The sequence below is a fragment of the Dipodomys ordii genome, unplaced genomic scaffold, assembly GCF_000151885.1.
Source record: "Dipodomys ordii isolate 6190 unplaced genomic scaffold, Dord_2.0 Scaffold98, whole genome shotgun sequence".
Taxonomy (NCBI): Eukaryota; Metazoa; Chordata; class Mammalia; order Rodentia; family Heteromyidae; genus Dipodomys; species Dipodomys ordii.
This window is the reverse complement of record NW_012267314.1, coordinates 272,704-298,914: the sequence shown is the minus strand read 5'-3', so window position 1 is coordinate 298,914 and position 26,211 is coordinate 272,704. Positions and strand designations below refer to the sequence as shown.

Below are 26,211 nucleotides of genomic sequence, written 5' to 3'. Positions count from 1 at the left end.
CGGGTGGGTAGTCGCTAGCTCACGTGGCAGGGCTGCTGTGACCCCTCCCAGCTCCCCACCATCCATACAAATCTCACAACTTTCTTACTTCTTTTATTTTTGGGTCCGGTCGTGGGTCTGAACTCTGGGCCTGGGCACTGCCCTCAGCTCTTCAGCTCAAGACTAGCACTCTACCACTTGAGTCACAGCGCCACTTCCGGCTTTTTTCTTTTTGCTTATGTGGTGCTGAAGAGTCGAACCCAGAGCCTCATGCATGCAAGGCAAGCGCTCTACCACTGAGCCACCTTCCCAGCCCAGAAATCTCATAACTTTCTATCCAATCCTTGTGTTCTCTTCTGTAACAGAAATAGGGAACTCGAGAAGGTTTCCCACTCATTGGGAAGTGCCAATGTCTGTCCATGAGGCATTCTGAGGGCAGGGCACAGAAACAGGAGAAAACAGCACAGAACCACCGAGGCTTTCTCTGGGAGGGCGTGCTGGTTTGGGATTTAACCGTGCTTTTTACAGTCTGCATACTTGGCCAGGCTTCTGAAAATACCACATTGAGACTTCTGAGTAGAGGAGGCAGAGGACAGAGGCTACTTTGGGGTTGGCTTATTGAACACTGACCATTTGGTGGTTAAAGAAATCTTTACCACATGCATCCATGTCTAGAAATACCTTTGGCTCAAGATGAACTAGCAAAGCAAAAAGATCAAAAACAGCACATGTTTTCTAGCACCTCCACTGAAAATCAGGTTGCCATGTTTGACTCTAGGGTCATTTGTATTTCACACCCTACTCTTCTGCTACTTTCTGTTCTTCCACAGATAGAGTGAATATTAATGATCGCTGTTCGTATTTCTAGTTACTCCTGAGGCGTGGCGTGTAATGATGTCCCTTAAATCGGGTCTCTTGGCTGAGAGCACGTGGGCTTTGGACACCATCAACATTCTCCTGTACGATGACAGCACCGTGGCTACTTTCAACCTCTCCCAGGTGAGCCGGCACCAGCCCCGCGGTGACCGCCCAACACCGCGAGGGGACTGAGGGGTGCAGAGCACCTGAGCTCATGCTCGGGTTGACAGCAGCTAGCTAGCCTTTGTAATCATTGTAATTAGCATAAGCCAACGTGAATCAATATGTAGATATCTGAGAATTTAGTCTGGGATATTTGTTTTAGTCTTTCGTATGTGGGGCTGGGAAGGTGGCTCAGTGGTAGAGTGCTTTGCCTTGCATGCGTGAGGCCCTGGGTTCGATTCCTCAGCACCACATAAGCAGAAAAAGCCAGAAGTGGTGCTGTAGCTCAAGTGGTAGAGCATTAGTCTTGAAGTTTTAGAATTTAATTTTAGAGTAAGTATTAGCAGGCCCATGGAAATTATTCAAAATATAATTAGAACTGCGGTCAGTGTAAAATGCAGCCAGCTTCAGTGGGGGCAGCCCCTGCTTTCCAGAAGGACTGGGCATCTTTTAATGAACAAGAAATCCTATGCTGTAGAAGAAGCAAGGAGTTCCCAGAGCCGCAGCCCCACCCTCCAGCTAACCCGGGCCTCCTGGCCACGCCTGCTTCCCAGTCTGTCCTCCAATCTCTGCTTCCATCTGGGTCATTTTGAAGCTTCTGTTTGTAATGAACTTGAAGCCTCCTGCAGGTAATTTCCAAGCAATGGCTTCATGAGAAATGTATCCAAAAGTCCTCCAGGCTGTGGAGCAGAGGGAGTGTTCAGTCGTGGTGTAATAACAACTCTACCTTTTGTGACAAAAGCCAGCATGTCCAGTTCCTTCTACTGAAGACAGACCAGAATCTTCTGTCTTGTTTTTTGTCTCTTACTTAACGTTTTCAGGGCAGCCTAGAGTTCTAATTTAATTTTCAATTGATAGAAATTGCGTGAGGCTCATTTTAATTTTTAAGAGTATTTTAAAAAATTAAAATATTTTGCCTTTTCTTGAGTAACTTCTGTCCTTACAGCAGGTAGAACCTACATTTTCCTACCCAGACTTGCTTTCTTAACTTTCCTATGACCCCAGGGGAAAAATACATTTAAAGGGTGAAGAAAAATCATCCAGACTTCCACTTGGAAAATTGTTCTTTTGGTAACTTAAAAGCAAGTACTTCGTGCACTTTGGTATTCGTGTACCTTTATGTCTAGGTTATTGTGCCAAACCCCCTTTTGAGAAACCCATGGTAAATAGAAAAGTCTGGTTGGTGCTCCCATTGCATCTGGATGGAAAAGACCTTCTTGTTACTCACTGGCTGCCTGAGGCCCCTAAGGGTGACAGGCCGGGTGCGGGCGGGGGGGGGGGGGGGGGGATGCAGTTGTGAGTGTACACATTTCCTCCGCACCCAGACGGGGGGCTGCTAGCACAGGCAGTGTCTCGCCTACCGGCTTTGTTTCTGTCAGCTGAAGCTGTGGATAACTGAAACGCAGAACTGTAGCCTGTGAAACATTCTGACTCATTTATCAGGGACTCTCTTGATTTGTTTCTAATTTTCAGTATTCTAGGAGCTACTGCCTTGCTCCAAAATACATAGGTGACATAAATGAAGGTAACTTAGGGCAGCCTCGGCAAGAATGATAGTCACAACCCCCAGCAGGCAAGTCTCCGACAAATAATAGAACCGTCCCTTTGGGTCAGAGAGTTTATAAACCCATGTTCCTCCTCCAGTACTACTTTCTTGTCAGAACATCTAACAAGTAAAAGGACAGTGGGCCACTGCCCAGTCAGGCCGTGGCGGAAGTCAGTGTTCCGGCCGCAGGCAGGGAGCGTGTTGCAGTTGAGTGGATCATGTGAGACTCGGCAAGGTTGTTCTCACAGGGGCATAGTATCCTGCTGCGGCCAGCCCGAGAGCAAGCAAGCATGCTGGAAGCTGCTGCAGCAGGTGTGATGGTACAGTTATAATCCCAGCTCCTTGGAAAGAGAGGTCAGGAGGATTTAGGGTTCAAGGCCAGCTCAGGCAAAAAGTTAATGAGCCCCGTCCCAACCAGCCATCCAGGTGTGTTGGTTCTTCCCTGTCATCCCAGCTTGGTGGAGGAAGTGGGTGCTGAGGACTGTAGTGAGGGCTGAGGCGTGTGCCTCCGCTTACAGCCCCTGCCTGAGTTCATGCCAACTGCAGCAGCGTGCCAAACGAAGCGCGGGCCATAGCACGCAGGGTTTCTACCCCTTCCAGTGAGAGCTGAGGTCATGACATTGTGCCTGTTCTTTCTTGTTCTCTTCCTCTTCCTCTCCAGTTGTCTGGATTTCTTGAACTTTTAGTAGAGTACTTTCGAAAATGCCTGATTGACATTTTTGGGATCCTTATGGAGTACGAAGTGGGCGACCCCAGCCAGAAAGCACTTGATCACAATTCAGGGGAGAGAGGTGGCTCCGTGGCCGACGATTCTGGAAAAGAGGAAGAAGACTCCGAGTGTCTAGAGGAGGAGGAGGACGACGATGAGGACGAGGACGAGGAGGAAGAGGAGGAGGAAGGTGAAAAGACGGAATCGGAGGCAAAGAGCAGCGCTGCCCTGGGCACCCCAGATGCCGGCGCTGACCCCAAGGAGAGGCCCAAGCAGGCCAGTAAGTTCGACAAGCTGCCAATAAAGATTGTCAGGAAGAGCAAGCTGTTCGTGCTGGACCGCTCGGACAGGCTGGGCCGCGCGCAGGAGTTCAGCAGCGGGCTCCTGCACTGGCAGCTCGGGGGCGGAGACACCACGGAGCACATCCAGACTCACTTCGAGAGCAAGATGGAGATCCCGCCTCGCAGGCGCCCCCCGCCCCCTGCCAGCTCCACGGGTAGAAAGAAAGAGCCAGAAGGCCAAGGCGACCCTGAGGAGCAGCCGGAGAAGAGCATCCTGGCCACCATCGACGACGTCCTGTGCGCTCGGCCGGGGGCTCTGCCCGAAGACTCAAACCCAGGGCCCCAGGCAGAAAGCGGCAAGTTCCCCTTCGGCATCCAGCAAGCCAGAAGTCACCGGAACATCAAGCTGCTGGAGGATGAGCCCCGGAGCCGAGATGAGACGCCGCTGTGCACCACGGCGCACTGGCAGGACTCGCTGGCCCGGCGCTGCATCTGCGTCTCCAACATCGTGCGGAGCCTGTCCTTCGTGCCGGGCAACGACGCGGAGATGTCCAAACATCCGGGCTTGGTGCTGATTCTGGGAAAGCTGATTCTGCTTCACCACGAGCACCCGGAGAGGAAGCGAGCCCCGCAGACCTACGAGAAGGAGGAGGACGAGGACAAAGGGGTGGCCTGCAGCAAAGACGAGTGGTGGTGGGACTGCCTGGAGGTCCTGCGAGACAACACGCTGGTCACGCTGGCCAACATCTCCGGGCAGCTGGACTTGTCTGCGTACACAGAGAGCATCTGCCTGCCCGTCCTGGATGGCTTGCTGCACTGGATGGTCTGCCCGTCCGCAGAGGCGCAAGACCCCTTTCCCACGGTGGGGCCCAACTCGGTCCTGTCACCCCAGAGACTCGTGCTGGAGACCCTGTGCAAGCTCAGTATCCAGGACAACAACGTGGACCTGATCTTGGCCACGCCTCCGTTTAGTCGTCAGGAGAAATTCTATGCTACGTTAGTTAGGTACGTTGGGGATCGAAAAAACCCAGTCTGTCGAGAAATGTCCATGGCGCTCTTATCGAACCTTGCCCAGGGGGACGTGCTGGCAGCGAGGGCGATCGCTGTGCAGAAGGGAAGCATCGGAAACTTGATAAGCTTCCTAGAGGACGGGGTCACCATGGCGCAGTACCAGCAAAGCCAGCACAACCTCATGCACATGCAGCCCCCGCCTCTGGAACCGCCGAGCGTAGACATGATGTGCAGGGCGGCCAAGGCTTTGCTGGCCATGGCCAGGGTGGACGAGAACCGCTCAGAATTCCTCTTGCATGAGGGCCGGTTGCTGGATATCTCGATATCAGCTGTCCTGAACTCTCTGGTGGCGTCGGTCATCTGCGATGTACTATTTCAGATTGGGCAGTTATGACATACGTGAGAAGCAAGCATGTATGAGTGAAGATTAGCGGTCACGTGTCACTGGCTGTTTTCTGTTCTTGTTTATCCAGCGTAGGAAGAAGGAAAAGAGAATCTTTGCTCCTCTGCCCCATTCACTATTTTACCAATTGGGAATTAAAGAAATAATTAATTTGAACAGTTATCCAATGAATATTTGCTGTCTGTGTGTATAAGTACATCCTCCTGGGTTGTTGGTTTTTTTTATTTTTTTTTTTAACCAAAGTTACTGTCTAGTACATTCAAAGGTCACCTTTTCTTTTTCACAGATATTTCTGTTTAACGTCCTTTTCCATGTTGTATTGCATTTTGGGGGGGAAGCAAATTGACTTTAAAAAGAAACGTTTTGGCTAAAGATGCTGAGATGGGAAAATTTCACCACACTGATGCAAACAGGTGGGAATGGTCAGTTTCTTACGTGCTTTATTCTTCAGAGAATGGAAAAAAACTGTATCCCATCACCCAAAGCTCTGTGCAATAGAAACTTCTAGAGAGATAATAGGTATAGGGGCTCAAGAGGTGTGTCAGTCAGTACTCAGAACTGAGTGGTTGCACTAGACTAGAAGCAAACCCGCCCCTGGCCTCGCGTGCCAGGACCCCACCCCCACGCTGGCCTCACGTGACAGTTCTTCACAATTCCTTTCAGCATTTTTTTAAATATTTTTTTTTTACTGCCTATGGGCTGTGATGTATATAGAAGTTGTACATTAAACATACCCTCATTTTTTTTCTTTCTTTCTTTTTTTTTTTTTAGTACAAAAGTTTTAGTTTCTTTTTCATGATGTGGTAACTACAAAGTGATGGTAGACTTAAATATTTTTTTTATTTTTATTTTATATATTTTTTCATTAGGGCCATATCTCAAAAAAAAAAGAAACAAAAAACACAAAAAACACAAACAAAAAAAACACAAAAAGAGGGTAATGTACAAGTTTCTGTATGTATAAAGTCATGCTCCGTTTCGGGAGAGTAGCTGATCACAATTTGCTTCATGAATCACGGTGTGGAAATGGTTGCATATGGATTGATTTAGAAAATGGTTACCAGTACAGGAAAAAAAAAAGAAAGAAAAAAACTTCAACTAAAAGGAAGAAACACAACTTCAAAGATTTTTCAGTGACAAAAATCCACATTTGTATTTCAAGATAATGTAGTTTAAAAAAAAAGAAAAAGAAAAAGAAAAAAACTTGATGTAAATCCCTCCTTTCCCTCTGGCTTAATGAATATCATTTATTCAGTATAAAATCTTTATATGTTCCACATGTTAAGAATAAATGTACATTAAATCTTGTTAAGCACTGTGATGGGTGTTCTTGAATACTGTTGTAGTTTCCTCGAAGTGGTTTCCTAGTAATGGAGTTATTGACAGGAAATAGGGGACATGTGGCCGTGTGTCCCCCTCATTACACATCCCCGCAGTCAGAAGGGGCCTTTCGGGGTTACCTTCAAGTCTGATTTTCTCAAATTCTTTAGCTGATTAGTCTTCCTTTGAAGCAGTTCACTCGAACGACACTGAGGTGTAGCAATGTCACACTGAGGTGTAGCAATGTCCGGTGGACGGGAGGCCGCTGCCACCCCTGCCAATGGGAGGCCTCCTCGCGCACTGGCCCGAAGATGCCACGGTCTGCCTTTCACTAACTCCATCGACGTTAATCACCACTCAATCCTTCCCATGGTTCTTCTGTGTGCCTCAAAGTTCCTCTGGATTTAGTTTATTTCAGCGTGTATAATATTTATATTGTGCAATGTTAAAAAATGACTATGTTGTATTGTATGCGGTGTACATAGTGAAAAGTGATTATTTCTATTTCAGGGCATATGATTATTCTCATATTTCTTCCTACCTGGTGCGCAGCAGCTTTTTATATTTGTCACTTCTGAGGTAAACTCAACTCTTTCTGGGTCATTGACTGTTATTGTGTAACAATCGATTGCTTCGAGCCTTCTGCCTAGCGATGCTGTTCTGGACCCCTTCTTACGCGGCTCTACCTCTCCCTGCTCCTCCCACCAGTGCAGGCCCCGACTGCAGACCTGTGCCACCCGCTGCCGTAGTTCACCCTTGTCACACTGCAACCCGGGAGAGTTAGCCAGCAGCACACAGCTCTCATCCACCATAGACCATTCTTTCTGGAGTCAGCAGGGGAAAAAAAATCATTTTTTTCTGCAAACATTCTGATCTGTCAACTTCTGCATCCCCTAGTCTTAAGTAACAATGCAGCCAAATATATGTGGAATTAAACACACATTTACAGTTTAAATACATCTGCTTGCTAAGAACAGATTTTAATTTTCCAAGCTTAAAATATAGAGGTTTGTAAGAGGGAATTCAATATTATTCTAATTTCTCTCTTACAGAGTATGAATAAAAGGTGTATGCAAACTCAAGTTATCTAATATCCCAATTCTTTTTGTCAATTGCAAGGGCAAAGTCACTCTGAAACCCCGTGGTTGGCGCTTTGAGCTGTGGCAGGCAGGAGCGCTGGGCAGCGTGTGGCATGCGCAGTGCCGCACAGCCCCAGCTCCCCTGGAAGGCAGCGACCTTTCCCCACTCAGCCCGCAGCCAAGATGCAGCGGAGCCCACGAAGCACGGGCAGCTGCTCCACACATCTTGCCTATAAACTGAGTTATTGCTTTGTCCTAAAAAAATTAGTGGGTTTTTTCCCCCATGAGGCTTTTCAGAAATTTACAGGATGCCCATATTTTAAAATGTGTACCAAAAAAAAAAAAAGATAAAAATAAAGGTGCAAAGAAAGTTTAGTATTTTGGAATGGTGCTGTAAAGTTGAATCTGTTGGTATTTGAGTGCATTTTTTTGAATGTCACCTAGGAGATATATTATTGGGTAGCATCTGCTCAAAAAGCAGTGTTTTGATTAAGTTGGTCACATTCTAGAGTGACTTCAGAAATGACAGGGGACGTCTTAGCCCAGTGCAAGCACTTCCCTTTGCTCCGAAATCCATCCAGCTCTGAACTGTTGGGGGATTTACCTCCTGCCAGACCACGTGTACCGCCCCTCCGTGTGCTCAACAGCACCCATGTGCCCGTGTCCCGGCTGGGAGTGCCCCCTGTGTGGAAAGCCCAGCCTGGAGTCTGGTTCTCCCACCCCAAGCCCCCAGGTTCCCAGCAAGGGGCGGGGCCGTACGTGCTGCTCGTTTTGTAGAGCTTCAGATATCCAAGTGGCCCTTGGCAGACAAAGTGTCTTCGTCCCTTCCTGTCCAGCAAGCTTTTTAAAACTCGCATAAACACTTCTGGGAACTCTGTCATACGTGATTTCTTCCGTTAGCAGGGTAGGAGCTGGCAGGGCATTGTCAGTTCGGTGTGTACACATTGGAAACACCCAGTGCCCTTCAGTGCTGGCTTTTGTTAAGTAAGAAGTGATGTGGAGGCTCTGGCTGTTTGGCCCGCAACCTGGCCCGAGACTCACCCTAAGACAGCTGTGAGATGCGCTGAGATGTTCCTTGGAGCCCCATCCTGTATGTTTCTCAGACCACGTGACCAGCCCTGACACTGTAGGACCAGTTGAAGCTGCCTGAAGCCGGTTCCTGGCCCGTGTGCTGAAGGCTGCCAGATATTCCCTGCCACCTTCCCTGCTTCCTGCCGCTGCCCGTCAGGCATCACCCGCCCAGTCCCATGGCATCATGGCCAAGCCGTGCAGTCCTCCGGAGCCCAGAGTTCCGGATGAACTCCTCGTGGTACTTAAAATGTGGAAGCTGAGGCAAAGTTGGGGTGGGCAGGATGAAGTGTCAAAAGTCTCAGGCGTCTGTCTCCCCATATCTGACTGACACTACTCAAGACTTCACCCCAACTTTTCACAAATGCGATCTAAAAAACCACCCCATAAAAAATCCTTACACTGAAAAGCCTGACGTGTCCTGGTGTCTGCCCTTCATCCACGCACTCCCTGACCAGCTGAGGATTCTTCTTTTTCTTATCCTATAAACAGGCTATGTAGGTTTGAGAAGTTCAGCTAGATGAAGATCATGCATGATGTCTCAATGTCCTTGTTTCTTGCTTTCTCCCCCCCCCCCAGCCCCCGCTTTAAAGATAGGTTCTTGCCATGTAAGCCCAGGCTGGCCTCAAACTCGGGATACTCCTGCCTCAGCCTCCCGAGTGTTGGAACTATTTGTACCCCATTGTGCCCAGCTTGCATTTATCCCTTCAGTTAAAAGTGAGATGACATTGAGAAGAGATAGTTTGGGATCTCCTCTGTGTGTAAGCTTGAACAAGGTACTTAAACTCTCTTGTCCGTTTCCTCGCTGGAATACGATTCATACCATCTTCCTGAAAGACACCTAAAGCAAAATAGGGTTGGGGCATGGCTCCAGTGGTAGAGCGCTGTCTAGGAAGCACAGAGCCCTGAGTGCAAACCCCCTGTACTGCCAAAGTAAAGCAAGGCCTAAGAGTAGCTAGCAGTTTTCACAGCCTGTCACAGGTGGCTTGTTCCTGGTTTTCTGTAGAAGCCTCTCGCCTGCTGTGTTTAGAACCCAGGACGTTCCTCACCGTGTCTTGGATCAGGGACAGTGTCAGTGTCAGGCGTCCAGGGATGAGGGTCAAGCCCACCGTCATGTGCAGGTAGACAGATCTCTGCATCAGTTATGCCGCATGTTGGTCCCCTTCCCCTCCCCACACCTGCCCTGAAAACAGCACCTTTAGTGCCTTTCACAATAGGACAGCGTCCCCAGAGACAAGGGTGGCTCCCGCGCCGCGCGGGGCTGGCCCTGGCCCCGGCTCTGAAGGAGGAGCCTAACTTCCGTGCCAGGGGAAGGTCAAGTGAATGAATGAAGCTTGAACGTTGCCCTTCTGCCTAAGTGGGGCCCAAAGCTGTATAGTGTACCAACGAGGTTTTCCTGAAGAACGGAGAAGCCGGAACCTGCCTGGATGCTGCTCCTGGGACAGGCCCTTCATTCGACGGCAGACCCCCTGGGCGGGAGCATGGCGCCGCGGGCGTTGCTCACGGTAAGTGGGGATGACTTGGAATTCGGTGGCATGCTGCACTTGAAGGGACAGATTTCATAGCTCTTGGTCCTCCGCAGAAGTCCTGGCATGGAGCCTGAACCTCTGCACCACAAGCCAGGACCCCAGGGAGCCTGCGAGCTAGACGTGAAGCCAAAGCCAAGAAAGATTTCCAGCATTACCAAAACTCCATCCAGAAGCCATGGTGTACGGCGACCACAGGTTGGAGGGGTAGGCTTGTTCAGAGAGACAAAGGTCATTTCGGTCCTTAGGTTAGAACCCAGGGCCTCGAGCATGCTAGGAATGAGCTACACCACCCTCCCAGCGGTTCCCTTTCTATCTGTGCTTCCATGAAATGGCATTTAAATTGAAGATCGGGAAGTAAACGATGTTCCACCTGCCCAGGGTCTCTGTTGCTGCCTTTTCATAATTCACAAGGGCCTCATCTGTGAGTTTCCTGTTAAGAAAGACATGATCGTCCCTTCCCCAGGGTGAGCAGTTGTGGCCAGGCCTCAGCCTGGCCGCCAGGCCTCCGCCCAACACCATGATCCCGGGCCTGTGAGACCTGTGAGCTCACCGGGGCTTGCATAGGCACAGAATCTTCATTAGAATTTAAATTGCTTGTCAGGCTCCTGTGGCTCACGCCTGTAAGCCCAGCTACTCAAAAGACTAAGATCTGAAGATCACAGTTTAAAAGCAAACAAGCAAAAAGCCTGGTGTAGAGATGTGGCTCAAGTAGTAGAGTGCCAGCCTTGAACAAGAAAAGCCAAGCAAGACAGCAAGGCCCTGAGTTCAAGCCCCAGTGTGTGTGCTCACGTGCACACACGCACACACACGGCATTTAAATTTCTTCAAGAAGTACTTTCAGCCACACTCTGATAAATTAGAATTTAGCATGAAGCAACCGCCACTGCCTTTTAATGCTGAAATCCACGGGGGTCCAGGGAGCTGCCCTCGCGGGGGAAACGCCAGCCCTTTGGCGCCATGTGGGTTAGGGTCAGGATCCTCCACTGATGAGACTGCTGATGCGTGTGCCTAGTAAGTGACCCCTGCTCCCTGTGCACAGCCCTGAGGACTCATTCCAGGAACTTTTCTTTCCCATCTAGCTTTTCATTCAAGCCCATTGGGCCTTGCGGCATCGGGGCGGCGCGTTGCCTGGTGGGCCTTTGTTGCTTAGTTGGGCTCTTGGCTTCACACATGCTGCTTCCACGTGGAGAGGTTGTTGGTGCGCATGGCAGGGAAGCAACATGGTGTATCTTGCGCTCTGAAGATGAATACCCTTAGCATGGTGAAATAATAAACATTGCCTGTGTTGTTGGCCCCAGGGTTCTTCACCACGTGCTGGGAGCGTGTGGCCAGTGCTGCTCTTCTGTGCCGCTGAGGGGAGGCGGAGGCCGGGGCCGCGAGCCTCTGATTTATCGGGATGTGTTTAGTTCCGAGGGGAGGTCGGCGAAGGCTCGGCCAGCTTCGCTGGCATTTGCCAAGGTGGCTGCCAGCGTGGGCCAGGAGAGGCCAGCATCTGGCAATCAGTCAGGTTGAGTTCATTAGTGGAAGGTTAGCTTCGGTGGGCCTTGCTTTCACACACACAAATTCAATGTCATTTGGAGCTTGAGAGTACTTGAACAATCATCCCTCACTATAATCTGCCGTCCCCCCACCCCGGGGTCTGTCTGTGATGGCCGTTGTGAGTGGCCAGGTCTGTGGGCGCCCCTTGCGTGGGGCCCGGGAGCCGAACTTCCATCTCGGAAAACGCTGGCCTCTGGCCTGGCATCCTTTCTGGCGCTTTGTTTTCTGTTTGCCCCAAGACACATCTGAAGCCAACTTCTCGGGGGAGCCCCTGTCTGGGGATCTCAGGGCTCCACCTCTCCCACGTCCACTCCCCGGGCCTCCTGGGCTCAGATGGGCAGCCACGCAGTGCCTAGGCAGGGCTGCGGGGTGCTGGGCCTGGCTGGACCTCCGCAAGGGCAGGAGTTCTACTTTGTCCCCAGCACCAGACGAGGGCCCTGAGCTCTGAGCTTCTCCCCCACGCCTCTGCTGCATCACGCCAGCGGGCACCTACGGACCTTGCCTAAACCACGCCGCTTCTCTTTCCTGAAAACACGTACTGGGCACCATGGCATGGGGCCCACTGGGGGCCCACACGTCCGCCGGTGCCAAACACAAGAGACAGCAGAGACGTACACCGGCCCAGGGGACGGTGGCAGGAGGCAGCATGGGAGGAAAGGGGCCAAGAACAGAGGGGAGACCGCTCATGCCGGGAAGGACTTAGGGCAGATCCTGGGTCTGGTGGTACCTAAAAGGAATGCAAGAGTTCCACTGCAGGCTGGCAGCAGCAGCCCGTGAGGGCCCAGGTGAGCGGGCATGCCGCCGCCGCCGTCCTGAGGAGCTGGTGCTCCACTGACTTGCCAGTACTGGAGTGGGGGTCGGGCATCCAGTGTGGCACAGCGCCAGCTGGAGAGAGGGGCTTGAGGACCACCAAGGTCAAGCGGGGTGCCGGGGGGACTCCAGAGGGAGGTGGGCTGGAGGTGAGCAGCCATAAGAAAGGACAGGGAAGAAGCCGGGCACTGATGGCTCACACCTTGAGTCCTAGCGACTCGGAAGGTAGAGATCGCAGGATCATGGTTTGAAGTCAGCCCAGGCAGACTAATTGAAAGAATCTTGTCTCTAACTAGCAAAAAGCCAGAAATGGAGCGGTGGCTGAAGTGGTAGAGCAGCAGCCTTCAGTGAGAAAGGTAAGGCACAGCAGCCAGGCTCTGAGTTCAAGTCCCACTACCAGCGCAAAAAAAGTGGGTAGGAAGCCAGGTGCCAGTGGCTCACACCTGTCATCCGAGCTACTCAGGAGGCTGAGATCTGAGGATCGCGCTTCAACGCCAGCCCAGGCAGAAAAGTCCATGAGACTCCTATCTCTAATAAACCACCAACAAACAGGAAGTGGCTCTGTGGCTCAAGTGGTAGAGTGCTCGCCTTGAGCTGAAGAGCTGAGGGGCAGCACCCAGGCCCAGAGTTCAAGCCCCACAACTGACAAAAAAAAAAAAAGGCAGGGCGGGGAGGGAGGAGTTGAAGTTGGGGGGGGGAGGTATGAGGATTCGAGCATGAACCACTTATCAGAACAGCATTCCAATAATGGGGGGGAGGGGAGGATATGCAGGGAGGGGCGGGGCATGTGCCAGGCCCCAACCAGAGAACTTAAACTGAGGAAGACAGCCTTGGGCCTGAGGGATAGTGCCACCCCTGAGCGGGCATCCGCCACGGGTCTAAGGGAGTTGAGACCAGGGACAGCCTGGGTGCTGCTGGCCGTGAGTGGGGGCAGGTGCTCTCCTGGGAGACAGCCCCACTGACCCTGGAGTTGGCCCTGCAGGCCCTGTGGGGCCAAGACTCATCCCAGGGGCCATGGGAAGCAGTGCAGCATGCATGCATTGTAGCAAGCGTGCACAGATCCCAGGACTGCAATCCTGTTTTCAGCAAGGACACTGAAGGACGAGGCCTGTGGGGGAGGAAGAGGGAGCAGAGAGAGCTGGGAGGAAGAAGGCGCGGGGAGGCCTGAGGGCGTCGGACACAGGATGGCTCCCGGTGACTTGTCATCCCTCCCCCCCCCCCGCCACAGATATCAGGCAGGACCCCACGTTGAAGGCTGTGCCAGTAGCTGTCAGGGTCTTCCTTCACCACCTTCTGCTCTGCCACACCCCCCTGACATCGCCACAGCCCAGGTGGGGCCCACGCCGCGCACTGCTGATTAGCAAGCGGCCAGTTCTGCATGGCCAGCAGTCTCGCCTCTTCTCATGCATGACAAAATCATTCCACTGTGCTCTTCAAAAGCTGCTCCATCAAGATGACCTTCAGCGCTGCATTGAGTCTTCTCTCCCAGCCTGGTGAGCTGCTCTGGTGTCGGCACAGGGCTGTGCGCTGTGTTCTCAGCCTGGTGAGCTGCTCTGGTGTCGGCACACACGGGGCTGTGCGCTGTGTTCTCAGCCTGGTGAGCTGCTCTGGTGTCGGCACGGGGCTGTGCGCTGTGTTCTCAGCCTGGTGAGCTGCTCTGGTGTCGGCACACACGGGGCTGTGCGCTGTGTTCTCAGCCTGGTGAGCTGCTCAGGTGTCGGCACGGGGCTGTGCGCTGTGTTCTCTCAGCCTGGTGAGCTGCTCTGGTGTTGGCACAGGGCTGTGCACTGTGTTCTCAGCCTGGTGAGCTGCTCTCTGGTGTCAGCACGGGGCTGTGCCACCCCCAGCCACTTGCGTCCAGCGCTGAGGATCAGGATCACGGGAGACCCGCCAGGCCCCGGGAGCACGCAAGCAACATTTCACACCGGGGCATCCATGCCCAGCGACGGAAGCAGACTTTGCCACCTTTGTCCTCGTCCGCAGGATAAACCTAGAGACCAGAGCCCTTTGGACAGGTCGACATGGCCAGTGCCTTGGACCCCCACGTTCCAGAGAAATCCTCCATCGATGGACAACACAGCAGGTGGCCAGGCCCTAGGCACGTGAGATCCCAACTGGCTCTCTCTGGAACCCCAGGTGACCAGAGCAGGGTAACGTCATCTGTCCCCTGTGACTATGGCATCTACCAGGGTGTCTCAAGACCAGCTTTTCTGAGTTTCCAGAATATTCCATGGTAAGTGCTTAGGTTCCTATTCCAGCACACTAGGAGGAGGCTCATGAATGGCTGCAGACAGTTCACAAACAGGCCGGGGCCAGGGTTTTATGGCCTGATGCTCCTTTCTTTGCCATCCGTCTAGAGAGAGCACCATGGTGTCACGCACCGCGGGCCTTACTTAGCACAAGGCCTCAATGCAGTTCCAGTCTGGGGCCTTTGTGTCACCCAGAATCTGAGGAAGATGCACCAAACCAGCCTGCATTTCCATACCACTCCCTATGCCAAAATATGGGGGTGCTGTCTGTGCTCAGGAAACACGAGCCCATCTGCTCCTGCGCTGGGGCCACAGGCCCTTTTCTAGCCACCGCCCCCCCACCCACCTTCCCTCCTCCACCCCGGGGACCGCTAAGCCCCTCCCCCTGAACCCCGCTTTTCAGTGCTTGTTCCTTCCTCTTCCTCTAGTTGGTTTTGTTCTTTATTTCCCTCGGCCTTCGTTGGACTTTTTCTCTTCCTTTCCATTTAATTTCATTCCATTCTCAGTCACGGGCTGTTTGTCATGGAAAAGCTTCTCCTCCTGACCCAGGATCATTTGGGAGACTGGCTTGGTGTCTTTCCCCAGCTCTCCCTTTGTGGTGGGTTTTTAGTCATGACTGTGAAGTAAGGAGTTTCTGTATTTGAGCATTTTTCTTCTCTTGTTTCTTCAGTCATTACTTCTCTGCTCCATTACTTCCTTCTGCAACCGTGTGGCCGGCACGGCAAGCAGCGCCTCGCTATTTGGACCATTTTCTTATCTTCCCGTTAGTTATGCTTTTCACATTTTTGTATGTTCTGTGGCTGCTCAGAGAATTTCTTGGATAACTACTTTCGCGTTCCCTAATATCCAATATGTTGTTCACTGCTTCTGTTGAGCTTTAAAAAAAAAAAAAGAGAAGAATTTCGATAGCTTCTAAAAAGAATACTTTAAAAATCTCCTCTTTCCATAGGTGCAGTTTTCTCCTGTTTCTTTGCACACACAAAGGGTTGTTTTCTGTTTCTTGGTGAGAATCGATTTTATAGGAAAATGCTTGCTGTAATCCTTCCCCTAGCCCCTTAAGTTTCTGAGTCTTTATGTATCCAACAGTGTCCCCCTTAATGACTGGACTTTAGATGGATTTTGCTAGAAACTGTGTCACACAAAGAAGGAAAGAGAAACTTAACATTCTCTGTATTTTAACATTTTCCCGGAGGCCCTGTGGGCCCAGGACCCGGCACAGCACCAGACCCCTCTGCCACAGGGCTGCGGGGCCGCGTGGGACAATGCATGATGAGGGGTCTTTGGCCAATGACCAGGCCCTCCCTTGCTTACGAGGAGGCTTCATGGGCGTGGCTAAGCCATGTAGAGAGGGTGAGGTGGGGGCAGAGGGGAGCGGGGAGGTGGGAGCGAGGGAGAGGGAGGACTCGGGAGATGGCATCGTGCATGGTGCACCAGGAAGCCGCTGAGGCGCCACGCCGCGCAGCCAATGCTCTCAGGTAAAGAACGCCAGCCTGGCGCTTCCGGTGCGTGCTGCATTGGGCAGGGCGGTCCTGTGCACAGGGCCAGCTTGCCCAGAGAGGGCGACCCCAGCCAGCCCCCACCAAGCCCCTCGTCTGCCTCCAGGGTGGGTGGTGGACAGTGAGGGGGCCATGCCATGGGCTTCTGGGGACTCCCTGCCCCTCCATCCTGCACCCCAGAGTCTCCTGGACCACAAGGCTTATCTGGGGGGCCCTCCCTGCAGAGGGCCGAGCAAGGGTCAGCCCCTGTCCTGCAGGGTGTGCAGCGGGCGGTGACAGACGGAGGCCCCAACCAGAGGAGGCTGCAATGGCAGGAAAGTCGTGCTGATGGCCCGGGGCAGGAGAGGTGCACAGGGCGGGAGCCGTACGGGACCTTGCTAGTATTGGGGCAAAAATGAAGGGAGGTGTTTGGGCGCTATTAGAGAGCCTGGCAGTGGGCTGGTGACAGCTATCCCCACTTCCTGTTCCCCCGCCCCTCAAATCCACCCCTCCAGAGCATCCCTGCGCCCGCGCAGCCAGCACGCCCAGTGAGGAAACCAGATCCCTCCTCTCCACCTCTAAGAGAGGTGGAGCCATAAACATAAACATCCCCAGTCTCCTTAGACACCAGGCGGGGAGAGCATGTTCCTCCAAGGCCTCCACGAGGATCGCCAGGCTGGGACAAAGCCCAGACACTCGGCCACATCAGGGGAACCCCTGCGCAGCGCCAGACCTACCTGCGGCTCCGCAGAGCCACGTCCTGTCCTCAAGGAGCCTTCAAGGTCGACGACAGCACCTCTCTAAGAGAGGTGCAAGTGATTAGAAGTTTCCAGAACTGCCTGGAGAAGAAGCCAGCAGGATAGGAGAGGAGGAAAGGAGTCCAGGCCGCAGCAGAGTGTGACTCCTCTAGGCGAGGGGACAGGGCATGGGGCCAGCAAGGTGGGTCTCAACTCAGCCTCCTTTGTCCCAGACAGAGAGGCTGTCCGGTGTTCACAGAGGAGGTCCAGGCCCAGTGCACAGGGGCCCAGGGCTCGGCATGGCCACCAAGGTCAGGGTGAGTGTCCCTCCCTGTGCCCTGGGGACCCCTGGGACCTTCACCTCAGCGGTCCCACGGCCTTGTGTCCCCGCCCCGGCCCCCAGGGTCCCAGGCTTGAGGGTGAGTGGCTGAGGACCAGTGGAACACACGGTGCCCGCTCAGTGTCCCTGGCAGAGGACATGGCGGTGACCTAGAGCGCTGGGGCTGGCGTGCGCCTCCCCTTCAAAGCACTGGGGCTGAGGAACTCGACGTGGGAAACCGGGGCCAAGAGGAAGAGCTCCAGAAGCGGGGACACAGCTCGAACCAGGGCAGCGCCTGCAGCACTGGGACCTATGGCTTTTGTCAAACGCAGCACAACCGTCACAAAGCCAGAAGGCAGCCCCATGCCCCATGCCCTGTGCCTCATGCCACCAGTGCCATGCGTGCCCACTGACGGCTCCGTGCCCCACAGGCCTGGCAGATGCGTTGGTTCTGGGGCTAATTAAGCCTTCCAGAAGGCAATCGAGGGCCCTCTGCATGAACTTTCTTAGAGATGGAGCTGATGGCTTCCAAGGGACATCACTGCAATACACAGAAGCTGGTTCATGGACAGCTGGCTCCCTGGATGGCCTCTGCCCTCCCAGCCTCCACCCGACCTCAAGGGCCGGCCTCCAGCCTCTCTGCAGGCCTCATCTACCAGGTCCAGCCCTGGCTGGTGCCTGGCTGCCTGTCCCATCCTGCTGTCGTCGACCTTGAAGGCTCCTTGAGGACAGGACATGGATCTGCGGAGCCGGAGGTAGGTCTGGCGCTGCGCAGGGGTTCCCCCGATGGAGCCGGAGGTGGGTCTGGCGCTGCGCAGGGGTTCCCCCGATGGAGCCGGAGGTGGGTCTGGCGCTGCGCAGGGGTTCCCCTGATGTGGCCGAGTGTCTGGGCTTTGTCCCAGCCCGGCGATCCTCGTGGAGGCCTTGGAGGAACATGCTCTCCCCGGCTGGTGTTTAAGGAGACTGGGGATGTTTATGGCTACTACCAGACCACTGACCAGACCCCCTGGCCTCATCCCTGGATGTTCCCAGGGAATGGAACCCTAGAGAGTCGAGGGAAAAGGCCAGCGCTGGGCGTGGCCGGGCTACTGCTGGAGCCCCAGCCTGACCATGTTCTTCTCCACACTAGATCATCTGCTTCTGCTGACCACGGTGACCCGCTCTGGGGGCCTTCCCAGTCACCAGGGCCCACCCACGAAAGGGGGAGCGCGTTTCCCCCGTTGCCTGGCTATTTGTCAGCTTCCCACAGCAGTAACAAAGCATCTGAGATGATCAGCCTGACAAGAGGCAAGGTTTGTTTTTGGCTCACAGCTCTGGGGGCTTTGGTGGTGGTCTATTGGCCTGTGGCTCTGCGTCATGGTGGGAAGTATGGGGGACCAAGACGCTCAGCCCAGGGCCAGTTTGATAGAGGAGGGGGCAGGGCTGGCTGTCCCTCCAAGGACTCAGCCCCTCCCCCAAGGCCCAGCCACCTCCCACGCCTTGCTGGAAGCCACGGCCTCAACACAGGGGCCTTTCACATCCAGACCAAGGGCTGCGTGTCACCTGACTTTGGTGTCTGGGGGTCAGGGTGGATCTGATCCCCGCACAGAGGCCTTGGTTCTCTTCTCTCCCTTCCCTCCCCTCAGCAGTTTTGTAGCTTGAACTCAGGGCTGCCCTTGCTAGGCAAACATTCTACCACATAAGTCATACCGCAGCCCTATCTGCTTCGGGTATCTTTCATGTAGGGTTTGTGACTTTTCCCCAAGAACAGCCTCAGATCTTGGTCCTCTTCCCTATGCCTCCCAAGTACTGGGATTGCAGGTATACACCACCACACCAGCTGATTTGTGCTAAGTTCTCACTTGCTTAGGCTGGCCTCAAACCACAGTCCTCCTGACCTCCATCTCCCACGTTGCTGGGATGACCAGGTGTCTGTCCCTTGCTGCAACCTCTCCCGTTCACAGCTTCACAGTAGCTCTGGGTCAGATGCTTTACCCTGGGTGCCTGCCCACTGCCCCTGCTCTTTGTCCCTATGTGGGGCGGGGGGGGGGGGGAGCAGGGCAGGAAGGCTGCTTACTTGTATACCTGACTGAAAGCTGGGCAGGGCCACCAGCAGAGACAGCTTGACGCTCAGGAGTAGGAGCCAGGGAGAATCACCATGTTGGAAAGTAAACTTCCACCTCCCCTGGAACAAGGAAGTCTCTCCTGGGATTCCGGCATCCAGAAAAAATACCTGTGTTAATGAAGTGTTTGATTTTATAAGCAAACTTTAAAATTTATTATAACACGAGCCCCTCTATGTCATGAATTTTTCTAAAGTTTAAGCCTTAGTGGCTGTCTAGGGCTTCATTTATTTCACCAACCCTCCACTATTGGACGTTTATGTCTTTTTCACATTTTCTCCATCATACAAAATGCTATAATGAACATCCTAGGAGATAAATCTTTGTGACTATCTGTAATTAATTCATTAAGATTAACTCCTAGCAGCAGACACAACAGATCAAATGGAATAAGCGCTTCTTAAATATATTTGGACACATGGCTAACTTACTCTCTTGGGAATTCCACATCATTGAAAATCTCAGCAGCAGTAAAAAGAAGCTTGAGCTGGGTGTGGTGGCATGTGCTCACCAGCCTGGTCTACATAACAAGACCAGAGAGAGACAGAGAGACAGAGAGGATGAAAACCCAGCCACACTGAATATCCTCCAAAAATTAGAAAGAAATTTATTTTCATTTCTTTGTGAAGAAGTGAAAGAGTTCAAACAAACTTGAACTCTTTGGCATGTGCTTAATTCCTCTATATTTCATCTTTTGGAAACTTTCTGCTGTGTCTTTTCCCACCAGAACATAAATATTTTATAGAAACAAATCTTTTCATTACATTCAATTTTTTTAAAAGCCCTCTGTCATGTTTGCTCTCTCTCTCTCTCTCTCTCTCTCTCTCTCTCCACTCCCAGTTCTGTGCTTTATATCCCAGTCTCTATCTGCAAAATGAAGCCTTGCACCAAATGACCTTCTGACAACAAAGGTCACTTCAGACAGCTGACAACCTCTTGGATTCTACTGCAGATCAAGGTCAGTGGGGGCTGGGGGGGTCCTGAGAAAGGAGCCTGGGAATGCAAGGGGTCTGTGGTCACCCCCAAACCTCCTGGACTGTGCAGCAGTCAACTGCACCCCCTCTGTTGGACACACATGCATGCATGCATGCATGCACGCGTAGGGGTGGAGCTATAAGCATACCTCCACCAGGAGGGGGTCATCAGTTTTGATGTGGCTTTTCACAGACACATAGCAAATGTGAACCATGTTTGGGTAGCTGAGGGGTCTCTGGGTGCCCCTCTCCTCTTGCTACCTGCTCCAGCAGCCCTGGGGTACCCGTGTTCTTTCCAGTCCTCCTGCTCATCAGGAGGAGCTGGTCCCCTATACCCGTCCCTTGGGGCTCCACCGGGCGGGAGGGAGCTGAGCATGGCATAGCTCTGAAGCCAGAGAGGCCCAGCCAGCCTCTGTCATCAGGGAGCCTCGCCACTCCCCACCAGCCAGGACGTCCTGCGCTTCTCCAGGCCACACACAGAGAAAGGGCTGCAGCAGGTCCATTCCAGATATCAGGACATGTTGCCTCCTGAAAATCTGCCTCCGACTTACCTGTCATCTTCTGGAAGTTTCAGAATGCTTCCTACTCCTTGGAGTCCCGGTCCCTGCCTCCTGGGCCTTGTTCATGTCTCTGTCTCTGTCTCCGCCCTTTCTACTCAGTGACCCACTGGCCGCCAGGCCCTCCGGTCTCCATGGCAACAGGTATCTATAATAGATGTCCCTTCCTCTGAGGTCATGGGCACTGCCTCCTCCCAGCCTGCCAACCCCTGCCTGCCCCCCAGGCTCCTCTTCCCCAAGTCACCCCCACACACCGAGGGTCTCGCGAGTCCTCCTAGACCGGCTTCCCCAACTCTCCTGCTTTCTGCTCGGCTCCAGGAATCTCAGAGATGGCTTGCCAGTCACCTGGACCTTCATTGACGGTTCTCTTTTCACAATGGGGTGCTGACATTCTCTTTCAAGGGTGTGGTACACAGCCACCCGGCCCGCAATGAGCCTGCGCTGGGGGGATCTGAGGAGCCCGAGCCAGGGGGTCAGCTACGCCAACCCCTCACCAGCTGAGTTCAGCCGCTCATGACTGAGGTCCTAGCGTGATTAGCCCTGGAAACACAGCTGGACCCCAAGTCGCCCTGTGGAGGCTCTGGGCTGGTGACATGTAATATGCGAGATGCAGCTTGAATCTCACATAAACAATGAATGTGTGTGTGTGTGTGTGTGTGTGTGGTTTATGTGAAATTCAAACTTAACTGGCAACCTGTATTTTAACGGCAGGGCAGGGGCCGCCTGTGTAAATTAATGACATAGTTTATCTGGCTACAATGAGTGGACACTCATCATTATTGTTGGTAATTGTCATGAATAGGCAGAATACAAATCCAAAGCATTTCGTGGATTGTTTCCTCTGTCTGCTAGACTGTCACAAGCTAACTCTCTAAAAAGAATCTGTGTGTACACCAAATATGCAGCCAAGCTTAGCATATTTTGCTTAGACATTTAAAAGTTCCCTTTAAAAATTAAGATGTGGAATAATAAATAGTATGTGAACGCTGTCATTCCCATTATGAGAATTAAAAGTGGAGCTGGGTGCTTGTGGCTCACGCCTGTAATCTTAGCTACTTGGGAGGCTGAGAGCTGAGAACTGTGGTTTGAAGCCAGCCAGGGCAGAAAAGTCCGTGAGACTCTTATCACCAATTAAACACCAAAAAAGCCAAAAGTGGAGCTGTGGCTCAAGTGGTAGGGCACTAAGCTTGTGCAATAAAAGCTCAAGGACAGCACCCAGGCCCTGAGTTCAAGCCCCATGACTGGCACAAAGAAAGAAAGAAAGCAAAGAAAGAGAGAAGGAAAGGAAGAAAAAGAAAAGAAAAAACAACCCTTCAGCCTTGACGTGCCTGACCACGCTAACCTTTCAGAGACCGGCCATTGGTAGACAGAGCTGAAAGGGGCGGACTGGAAGCTAGCTCTTCGCCACTTGCTCCAGCTTCCTGTGTGGCGAAGCCCAGGCTATGAGATCACAGCCCCAGCACTGGAGGACTGGAGATCTGTGCAGAGCGCCTGTTCCCCGAGAAACATGATTATCCGGAGACCGGCCCGGCCACATGGGGCTCAGCAGCCTCCTCCTCACTTGGGACGGGAGCCGCGAGTCCTACAGGCCCGAGGTCAGCGCGCTTCGCACAGTGCTGCTCCTGGGATCATTGCACGGTGGCCAGGAGCCAGTTGGAGATCATCTGTATCCCCAAAGGAGGGGCTCGTGCAAAATCACCACCGCTCAGTGTGAGTGTGTGCGTGGACACATGCGGGTGTGTAGATGGCCTGCGTCACAAGCAAGCCAGACGCCCCAGGGCCCACGTCACTGCAGCTCCGGTCATGGCCGCTGCCCCCACCTCTGTGGACAATCCAGTCCCCACCTTGTCACCTGCCCCGGCAGTGCCCGGCCCACGCCTGCGCAGCCACCATCCACCCAGAGAAGTTGGCTGAGACCTGTTTGGGGTTTTCTTCCCCCCGCCCCCCCACCTCAAAAGAATACTTTCCATTTTAAATTAACAACGTGTCCAGAACCAGTATTTGTGGTTACCACCTGCATTGTAAATCTCCCTCAGAGACGTCTGAGAGCCGCATTCATAATGAAACATCAACATGAAACTTGATTTAAAGTGCCTTTTCATTAATATAACAAATGAAGTGTACCCAAATTTGAAAGTATATTCCTGTGGGCCTAATTAAAATGCTGAACAAAATACATGTACATGTATATTTTAAATGAAGACATTCAGTAGCTAGAATTAGCTACAAAAATTAATTCAAATTGAAAAGTACATTAGGAGTGCATTGTTGTTCTTAATGCAGCCATTGGCTTCCTCTGGGATCTTCCCAATAGGTACGCCTGATTTACAGCCAGAGCAGTCAGGCTTTGCCTTAGAAATATCGCAGCCCCGCAGTGGGCCTGGGCTTGGCTTTGGGGCCAGATGGATTCCCCAGGGCCGGGGAGAATCAGAGCTGAGCTGCTGTCCGTCCCCACCAACGGCCGCGCATCCTCAGAAGGAAGGCCTGGCTGTGATCAGGAAGATGAGGCCCGGATGGAGAGGCGGGGTGACGGGCCAGGCCCTGGAACAGCGGAGCGGCACCCAGGACATCCCTGTGGATGGCTGGAGCCACGTGCTGAGGATGAGACGGCAGGGGTGTCTGGATTTCTGGAGCTCCCTGTCCCCCTCTGGAGATGATTTTGATCAGGGACAGAAGATAACCCAGAGGCCAGGATACCCACCAGAGAGACCTCTGAAGCCTTGGGCACAGAGCACTGGGCAGGATTCCCAGCATGCTGGGCAGGAAGTGGTTAAGGAACAAAAGGGACCCGGTGAGGCATGGAGAACATGGCCACGCCAAGCCTGCCATGTGCTTTTTAGGACCCAGCTACAAGAGGTGTGTGTGGTGTGGTGTGTGTGTGTGTGTGTATGTGTGTGGGGTGTGTGTGTGTGTGTGTATGTGTGGGTGTGGGTGTGGGTGTGTGTGTGCACGCTCACATGTGTTCCCTTAAACTCCTGCCCGTCAATCCCCCAAGTCCTCTCGTCCTTACCCACACAGGGCTCAGGTAGGGTCTGTACACTGTGGATGGATGTGAGAACAAAATTAACTACTTCACAAGAAACACTCTTCCTCAGAGCAGGGACGATCCTGTGACTGTCAGTCATTGTCTTCCTCGGTCAGTGATGGGCTCCTGTTCCAGCCCCTAGGGACCGATGGTATGTCAGAAGCCCTACTAGGAATGGACACGTGATGATTCTCAAGTCCCTCTCCCGGGATTCATCTCTGTTGCTGTTGGGCTGGTTTTGTTGTGGTGGTTGTTCTAATATTTTTTCAGTACTGGGATTTGAACTCAGAGCCTTGGACTTGCTAGGCAGTTGCTCTACTGCATGAGACATGCTGGCCCCTGTTGGCCCGGACACCCACCCTGGAAGGATCGGTTCCCACCCCAGCCATTAGGCCTCAGTTCCCACCCCAGCCATCAGGCCTCCCAGGCCCAGGTCGGGACAACAGGAGCCTCTCTGCCAAGCGGACAACCAGGGAGATTCCTTGGTGCCCATCTGCACCTTGCATTCCTCCCAGCCTCCAGCCCAATGGGGATCGGAGCCAGAATGCCATGCAGGCCCGGTCAGTGGAGCATGGCCTGGCCTGCGTGCCTGTGTGTGCTGTGTGTCCGGGGGGAAGGGGCTTCTGGTGGCATGCAGCTCAGCAGGGCGTGCGACCAGCCATCGACACTCCGGGTCCGCCAGGGTCCCAAGCATCAGAATTTCAAACCAACTCCTGGCTTTGTAGTTTGCCTGCATTTCTCTGCAGACTCCCACGCTCTCCTGGGCACCACTGTGCAGAGCAAGAAGAGGCCCTGTCGCCGGCATGCCCAGTCCCACCTGGTGGCCATCACCTATTAGCACACCTGGGTGGAGTTCCCACATCCCGTGAGGGTGGAGAGATGGTGGCCTAGACCACAAACCAGGCACACACACACACACACACACACACACGTGTCTAATTGGAAGTGGGCGCTGAAGATGAGAAATTCAGTCTTGTAGAGTAAAATGTCAGGGATTTGGAGTCCTCTGGTATTTGACTATCTTTATCCTTGGCAGTGTGTGATGCCCTGGTTTCAAAGAAAGAACCTTAAAGGTTCAAATAGCTCCAGCTATTTCAAGCAACTCTTTGAAAAGCACTTTGATGGTTTAAATGCAGACACGTGAATTACATCTCTCTTAAATTACACAGTGTTTTAACTCTAAGGAAGAAATGTCTTTGGCAACATGGATGGGGGTTTTGACTTGTGCAAGTGTTTTATGAGCATGGACTGTGTTCAGATGGAGGGAGGAAGAGAAGGAGGAGCAGGACTTCCTGCCTGTGGGCCCAGGAGTTTCTCAGAAGACAGACGCCCACACCTGACCACCCTGACCCATGGTGAATGTGTACATGAATGAATAATACAAAAACTAGATGGATGTAGTTATCACTTATCTCTTGCTACACCTGCAGCTTGTGCCTGACCTATGATGGACTCTTGAAGAAGCCAGCAGCAAGTGACGGCTTTGAGCCTCAGAGGGAGGCAGCTTGGAGTGGGTAAGTGCTCAGCGGGTAGGGCCATGCTGCAGGGGCCGGAATCCCCCCTCTGCCGCCCGCTGCTGAGGGGGCACCTTTGACCCTCGGGGCTTTTGTCTATAAAATGGGATGGCAGTGGTTCCACAGGCACTGGGCTATTGTGGGGGTGGGTCAGTCTACACACATGTGAAGTGCTTAGAACTTTCTAGCACACCTTGTGTACATGCATTGATGGTGGTGGAGGCAATGGGGAGGATGGTGAGAATGATGGATGGTGGTGACAATGCTGATGGACACGGTGGTCACCCCACAAGCTCCTTTAGCACCTGGGTCCCAGGAGTATCACCAGGTCTATGGCTGACTGTGCCTCCTGAACACACCACCTGCTTGCATGCTCTGCCCAGCCAGGGCCTTGTGCAAGTCCCCCGGCCCCTCCTGGGATTGGGCTTGGGAGGCGGAGCCAGCCCTTGCTTCCCCGTGCTTTGATTGGCAGCTGGCAGTCACTCAGGGTGACCTGATCACCTCCTCCTGGCCTGAGACTTCCCTGTGGGGAGCCCATGTCCAGCTCGGGCACAGCAGGCTTCTCAGGGGCATTGCTACAGCTGCCAGCGTCGTGGCCTTGTGCATGTAAAAGAGATGGGGGGAGATGAAAAAGACAATACACTGCAGAGTAAAATTCCCCCAGAAGAGAGGGATTGAAGGAGGCAAGCTTGAAGTTATGGATGAAATATGAGCAAGCGAGCTGTGTGGATGAGCCAGACCCAGACACACAGCTTCCCACCTCCCAGCTCTTCCCTAGACCCCTCTGCACAGAAACCCAGGATGGCCTGCCCATTCTTGTCCCCTTGTCCAGCCCGCAAGCATTCCAGCCCCCGACAGGCTTCCAACTGGAAACCAGTCTCCACCAGAAAAGTGCAAGGAGGGCTGGTGTAAAACGCAAACACTTGATTTTCTACCATGATGCATTTCCAGGGCTGGGGCTGGCG

The 26,211-nt window shown here is 53.1% G+C and overlaps 1 protein-coding gene across 1 annotated transcript in view; it reads left to right on the top strand.

Moving 5' to 3' along the window:
* Positions 1–6,047, top strand: part of Arid1b (AT rich interactive domain 1B (SWI1-like)) — a 285,019-nt gene extending 278,972 nt beyond the window's left edge. Inside the window, exons 18-19 of the mRNA XM_013026992.1 lie at positions 848–978; positions 3,207–6,047. Of these exons, the coding sequence (XP_012882446.1) occupies positions 848–978; positions 3,207–4,940 (1,865 nt within the window). The 3' untranslated portion in view covers positions 4,941–6,047. The remainder of the gene's footprint in view (positions 1–847; positions 979–3,206) is intronic.
* The last annotated feature ends 20,164 nt before the right edge of the window (positions 6,048–26,211 follow it).